This window comes from Cynoglossus semilaevis, chromosome 11, assembly GCF_000523025.1.
Source record: "Cynoglossus semilaevis isolate Cse_v1.0 chromosome 11, Cse_v1.0, whole genome shotgun sequence".
NCBI lineage: Eukaryota > Metazoa > Chordata > Actinopteri > Pleuronectiformes > Cynoglossidae > Cynoglossus > Cynoglossus semilaevis.
Genome location: NC_024317.1, coordinates 20,426,029 through 20,433,208, shown reverse-complemented (window position 1 = coordinate 20,433,208; position 7,180 = coordinate 20,426,029). Strand labels below are relative to the sequence as shown.

At 40.6% G+C, this 7,180-nt stretch overlaps 1 protein-coding gene across 1 annotated transcript in view; it reads right to left on the bottom strand.

The window, feature by feature from the left end:
• flnba (filamin B a) overlaps positions 1 to 7,180 on the bottom strand; it is a 62,350-nt gene that overhangs the window by 17,810 nt on the left and 37,360 nt on the right. The window contains exons 23-29 of the mRNA XM_025060082.1: positions 6,562 to 6,667; positions 6,278 to 6,478; positions 6,019 to 6,192; positions 5,744 to 5,906; positions 5,498 to 5,658; positions 2,100 to 2,391; positions 483 to 636 (exon numbers count right to left, since the gene is read on the bottom strand). Coding sequence (XP_024915850.1) covers positions 483 to 636; positions 2,100 to 2,391; positions 5,498 to 5,658; positions 5,744 to 5,906; positions 6,019 to 6,192; positions 6,278 to 6,478; positions 6,562 to 6,667 — 1,251 coding nt within the window. The remainder of the gene's footprint in view (positions 1 to 482; positions 637 to 2,099; positions 2,392 to 5,497; positions 5,659 to 5,743; positions 5,907 to 6,018; positions 6,193 to 6,277; positions 6,479 to 6,561; positions 6,668 to 7,180) is intronic.

Genomic DNA, 7,180 nt, shown 5'->3' with positions numbered 1-7,180 from the left:
TATATATATATATATATATATATATATATATATATATATATATAACTATAATTAAATTACTGTATTTAAAATCAGATGCATCAATGCATAAAATCAATGCATTTTCGCACACTAATTTGTATTCATAGGCTTCATAAACTAAAAGGTTAGCCGCAAAAATGAGAGAAAGTTAACAAAAAAGGTTAAGGGTTAGACAACCATGAGAGAAAAGAAAGATATGACCAAGGTTAAAACTAATTCAGAAAACATCTACAGGTTTAAGTGAAAATGTTTGCCAAAAAAACTCGAAAACAAATAACACTGATAACACTCATGAAACAAAAACAAAAATCATGAAAGTTAACCAGGGAGGACAGAACACTTCTAAGCTAAACAATTTTAGAGGATACAGTTGTAAATCTCTATACTCTTATATAACTCTGATATAATTCAGGAATAAAAAAAAGTCATAACCCTCATTCTGCAGGATTCCTGTCACTTACTGTGATGTGCACGCTTAATTGACCATGTCCTGCACCTTTGGTGTCAATGTCAAATTCAACTGGGAAGCTGGCAGGAACATTGCTGCTTAGCCCAGGACCGCTGACTCTGACTTCACTGGCATCATAAGAAGACAGGACCCGGAATGTGAGGGGACTAGAAAGAGATAGGAGCAGAGAATTAAAGAGGGTAAACTCTTCTCCCACACTAGTCCATAGAAAGAAATCAGTGATTTTAGCTCAGATCAAGGTCCATAGAGAAAATCAGTAATATTAGTTCAAACCAGAGTCCACAGAGAGAATCAGTGATTTTAGCTCCGATCAAGGTCCATAGAGAAAATCAGTGATTTTCTCTATGGACTTTGGTCTGAGCTAAACTCAGGGATTTTCTCTATGGACCTTGCTCTGAGCTAAAATCATTGATTTTCTCTATGGACTTTGGTCTAGAGCTAAAATTACCGATTTTCTCTCTGGACTTTGGTCTGAGCTAAAATTAATTATTTTCTTTATGGACTTTGATCTGAGTTAAAATCAGTGATTTTAGCTCAGACCAAAGTCCAGAGAGAAAATCAGTGATTTTCTCTAGGGACTTTGGTCTGAGCTAAAATCATTGATTGTCTCTGGACCTTGGTCTGTGAGCTAAAATCATTGATTTTCTCTGGACCTTGGTCTGTGAGCTACAATCATTGAGTTTTTCTATGGCCTTTGATCTGAGCTAAAATCAGTGATTTTCTCTAGGGACTTTGGTCTGAGTTAAAATCAGTGATTTTAGCTCCGATCAAGGTCCATAGAGAAAATCAGTAATTTTAGTTCAGACCAAAGTCCAGAGAGAAAATCAGTAATATTAGTTCAAACCAGAGTCCACAGAGAGAATCAGTGATTTTAGCTCCGATCAAGGTCCATAGAGAAAATCCCTGAGTTTAGCTCAGACCAAAGTCCAGAGAGAAAATCATTAATTTTAGCTCAGATAAAAGGCCATAGAAAAACTCAATGATTTTAGCTCAGATCAAAGTCCATAAAGAAAATAATTAATTTTAGCTCAGATCAAAGGCCATAGAAAAACTCAATGATTTTAGCTCACAGACCAAGGTCCAGAGAAAATCAATGATTTTAGCTCAGATCACAGGCCATATAGAAAATCTTTGATTTCAGCTAAAGACTGAAATTCATAGAGGAAATTAGTGATTTTAGCTCAGCTCAAAGGTCATAGAGAAACTTCATGATTATAGCTCACCGAGTAAACTCCAGAGAAAAACAGTGATTTTAGCTCACAGACCACAGATACAATCAGTGATTGTTGCTCAGAACCAAAGTCCGTAGAGAGAATCAGTAATTTTAGCCAAGGGGAACCTGCTGGTCCACTGCTGCCTTCTGTGGTGAGTTTGGGTTACTGGGTTCAATCTAAACAAAAGTGTTTAGACACTGTAGTCATAAAACAACACTGCTGCCTCTATCACAGCAGCAGCAATGGACCAACAATTGCTATGCAGATGTATATGATTTTTTTAAGGAAGATTGGGATTATCAATAAATATCAGTGATTTCTGTACAGGATTTGGTCTGTGAGAGAAGGTTAATTCAAGCCCAGTAAAAATGTATTATTGCAATACTGTTGGATACCTGCAGGGGACCTCTTCCCCTGCATATTTGATGGCCACCTCATACTGTCCCTCCAGAGATGGGGTGTAGGAAACTGTGTGCTTCCCATCTCCAGTGTCCTTTATCTCCACAGGCTCAGTCACACCCTCCGGACCTGTGATGACCACTTCCAGTGGAGCCACACCTGCCTTCCTGCAGTCCACAGTAAAGGATTGTGGGACGTGGCACCGAACACCTGACCCCACTCCTGGTCCGGTCACTTTGACCTTTGCAGAGTCCACTGTATCCTTTACCTTGACTGTGAATGGACTTCCTTAAAAATCAGTAAACACAGAAAAACACAACCTTTCTGAAAAACCTGTTTCCTGTTAAATGACACACTCCATCCCTCCACCAGTTTCTAGCTGGCCTTATTTCTCCAGAGCTTCTCCTTACTATGTGCCAGAGGTAGAAAAAGTACTAAAAATGTAATTAAGTAAAAGTATCTTTAATTTGCTTAAATACTCAAATAAAACTTCCCATCTAAATATCTACTCGAGTAGAAGTAAAAAATTACTTTATCTTCGATCTTTCCTCCTTCCTACACAGCAATCATTCAGGCTCACCATTTACTCCGGCTGGTTCCTAAAACAATTCCGGCATGACAACAAACAAGTGCAGCAGCGCCAGATACTTAATTACAATCGTTTGGTTCTCGGTTTAGGTTTGTTAAGACCCGATATGCATGCAGCTCAATATGTTGAACATCCTATATGTTAATTCAGGGTCCCGCCGCAGTTCTGTCACGGACTTTATCTGTTGAATTGAGAAGCCTCCATTTCTCTTATGTTGGAAGCGCTTGCTGTCACTTGCTATTATATATGCTCATAAATGGAAAAAAAATGATGAGAAAAATTTGCCACTATGCATACACCTATGTTTCAGCTGGCCAGGTACTTCATTCTCAATTCATTGCAAAACCCAATGTACACAAAGATATCCCTTTTCGAGCTCAGAAAGTGATTGCGGATACAAATGGGAGATTTATCCTGGTTTTAGGTCAGCTGTTTGCCAATCCCATTGTTTTGGTCACATTTGGTCATATAATACTGAATAACCAATATTCATCTTCCCCCTCCCCTTCACTTTTTAAAGACAGAATATAACTTACTCTCTACTGACAAGCTACTTGCCCAGCCGGCTCGCCAAACCCTTTCCTCACAACTTATCTCTAAGACTAGCAGTGAAACAGGTGAATTAATCACAAACCATTTGGAAATGAATAATGCCTTTAAACAATATTATAGAAACCTATATACCTATAACTCCGAATGCAACGGCAACCTCTTAAAACTTCAATCCTTTTTTGACAATCTTACTCTTCGTTCCGTCTCAGCCAAACAGAATAAATCTCTGGGAGGTGAGATCTCCCACGCACAGATTTTACAAGCTATTAACTCCTTAAAATGCAACAAAACACCAGGCTCAGGTGGATATACTTCTGAATTCTATAAAAAAAAATTGTGGCCAAAGGGAGGGAAAGACGTACTCCAGTATTTGTCTTACCATCCCATCTCTCTTTTAAATACAGATTACAAAGTCTTGTTCAAGATCCTAACTACAAAACTGGAGAAGGTCATCTCACAATTAATTTCACCAGATCAAACTGGCTTCATTTTAAACTGCCTTTTCTTATTCTGCGCCATTCCCCACTCGGCTAAAATAGCCGAAAAAGCATTTGACAGAGTCGAGTGGCAATATCTATTTTTCACCTTAAAAACAACTCTACTCCCATCCCATATCCTTGGTTATCACCAACGGTGAGTGATCTGAATTTCATCCATCCATCCATCCATTTTCATCCATTATCCAGGTGGTGAGTCCAGTGAACAAATCACATTGCACCGCACCAACCTCCCCAAAACTTCCTGCAGGTGGTGAGTCCACTGGAAGGTACCAACCGCCCTAAGCGGGATTCGAACTTGCCCAGGAGGTGAACCCTGGGGTTCCACACCAATGACAGAGACATTGCCTCTGGGCCAAAGCGCCACAGTGATGTGAATTATTTTCTCTAAATGTGCACGTGGCAGGGATATAGCCTATCTCCAGTACTTTTTGCCATTGCAATTGAACCCCTTGCCGCTGCTTTCAGACAAAACCAAAAGGTATAGAATAGGGTGGCTTTTATATAAACTATCTTAATACACAGACATGACATTATATCGTACGTCACAGATCCAGTAAATTTGATTCCTGCCATTCTTAGCCCATTGACAATTTGGGGAATTCTCTGGATATACTCAACTACCAATATGCCAGTCTAATCACAGATTCATGCCTCCTTTTTAAATTGTTCTACCTTTCTGTCCCACTTCAGCAAAAACTAGATAGATATGGCCAGATAGGCTAAACTTCCTCTATCCATGGTTGGCCGAATAAGTCTAATCAAAATGATTGTGTTACCAACATTTATCTCTTGAAAATATGCCTATTCTGATAAAAAAAAAGCTCACTTATTGCAGAACAGTTTACTATAATTTATCTTTCATTGAAAACCGAATCAATATCACTTATTGCAGAACAGTTTACTATAAACATTGGCAAACATAGAGAATCAATAAAAATGCCCTCCAAAGACCTAAAAATATTGCAGGCCTAGCATTGCCTAATTTAATGTACTACTACTGGGCATGCAACCTAAAAAAAAAAAACCCTTGCACTGGAGGGAAAGAAATGAGCCAGGCAGGCATGACATCTGGGTGGAAATGGAAAATCAGTAGTAGCCCATTTAACTTATTCTCTGTGTTGTGCCTCTGTTCCCCCCCTCTTGTAAATATGTTTCAGTCCAACCCAGTAGTCTATCACTCAATCAGAATTTGGTCACAATTTAGAAGGCACTTGAAAATTCAGACAACATTTACACTGGGGGTCACCGACCTTTTTGAAACTGAGAGCAACTTCAACTTCAAGGGTACTTAGTAGTACAAAAAGCTAGTCCAGGTCCCTCACCCACCAAAAACAATTACAGCTTCCTGTTGATATTCTGTTGATTCCTGTTAAAATAGTGGGAAATACACGCGGCCAAGCAATTTTCTTTCAGTTTCTTTTTCCGTGCATTTAAGTTTTTCCCGCAGTAATGGGTTCTTTTCAAGCCAAACTGAACTTAAGTAAAAATGTCCTATTCTCAAAAGTAGATTAAAAAAAAATTCAAATTACTTACAAAACTACTCAATTACAGTAATGTGAGTAAATGTAATTTGTTACTTTCCATCTCTGCTATGTCCCCACCTTAGTCTTCCCAACACTTTCATCCTTTACTCATCCCTCTCTCTCTCTCTCGCTCTCTCTCTTACTCTCTCTGTCTCTTTCTCTCTACCTCTCTCTCTCTCTGTCTGTCTCTTTCTCTCTATTCACTCTTTGTTACTGCAGTTCTTTCTTACCGGAGATATGTTCTCCACCGTAAGTAACGTTGATGTCGTACGTTCCCGCAGTGAAGGGAACATAGTCCACGCTGCAGCTGCCATCTTTGTTGTCCTCACAGGACATCCTGGACTCTGACGGTCCTTCCACTGTGATGCCCAGACCTCCGATACCGGCACCCCTGGAGAAAGACACCAAGGCAGTCAAACGGGTTCTTAAAACGTATTTAACTTAAGCTTGTAGAGGACAAAAAAAACATTTAGCACCTAGTGATAATGGTGAATTTGTTGGATTTTCCAGTGACACCATGTTGGATTCCATTGCCAGTTGCCACCACCCTGCTGGGGTCACAGCCCTCTGACACAGACACACTGAAAGGACTTTGAGGAACTGGAGTGTCATCATACAGAACTTGGATGCTATGGACACCTGGACACGAGCAGAGAGGCATGAGGAGATACTGCACTGCAGGCCAGAGTATCAGAGTATCTCTATGAGGTTTGTCGACACATTCTCACACACACACACAATGGTGCACTACCATTCTCAATGGGTGTGTACTCCACAGTGTAGGTTCCGTCGGCATTGTCTATGACCTCACAGTCAGTCAAAGTTCCAGACTGGTTTCTGATGTCAGCCTTTATGTGGTCTCCTCCTTGACTGGTCAGATGTTGGGCATCTACTGTAAACTCAGTGGTGGCTTCTCTGTAAAAAGCTAAAGATGAAACTCAAGTAAAAAAAAAAAAAAAAGTTTCAATTTAACACCCACACATGAACTCAGACAAGAGGCCATGCTACACCTTGTCCCTCAATGCCAGGTCCAAACACTCTGATCCTGGATGTGTCTACAGCAGCTTCCACCGGTACCACGGCTGGAAAACCCGGAACAGTTTTTCCCCCATATTTAAGCAACACAGTGTGGAAACCAGAGGTCAGAGGGAGGTAGGTCCCAGTGAAGGTTCCGTTACCATGGTCCACCACCTCCGTTTGAGTCCTTACACCTGCAAAAGTTTGAATCAGCTTCAAGCAGGTTCAGGATTACTTTACCTTGGTCTGACAAATCCTCAGCAGGTTTCACTTTTACCTGACTCTGAAGGAAAGGAGGAGGTAAGGTCTGGAACAGCCTCCAAACTGAGTTTACCTGGTCCAGCCTGTGAACAGTCCACATTCACAACGCTGATTTCTCCAACCTGCACAGGGACCAGAACGGGCAAACCCATGTTTTGTGCTGCAGCTCAGAGGGTTATAGTAATCTTCAAATTAAGCAATAGTGAGCTGGCATTACTAGATATTTTGCTAAATATCTAGTGAAACCTAGCTAAAATAAATAGCTAAAGGTTAGCCTAACAGTAGCTGAGGATCTGCTAAAAGTAAGTTGAGAAATGGGTTGAAGCTGGCTGAAAGAAAATGAAGGTTCCCTGAGTATGTACACTATATACTACACTATACTATGAACTGAAGTGCCATCCCATTCCTAACCTAGAGTTCAATATGATGTCGGTCCACCTTTTGCAGCTATTACAGCTTCAACTCTTCTGGGAAGACTGTCCACAAGGTTGAGGAGAGTGTTTCTAGGAATTTTTGACCATTCTTCCAAAAGCGCATTGGTGAGGTCACACACGGATGTTGGTCGAGAAGGCCTGGCTCTCAGTCTCCGCTCGGATTCATCACAAAGGTGTTCTATCGGGTTCAGGTCAGGACTC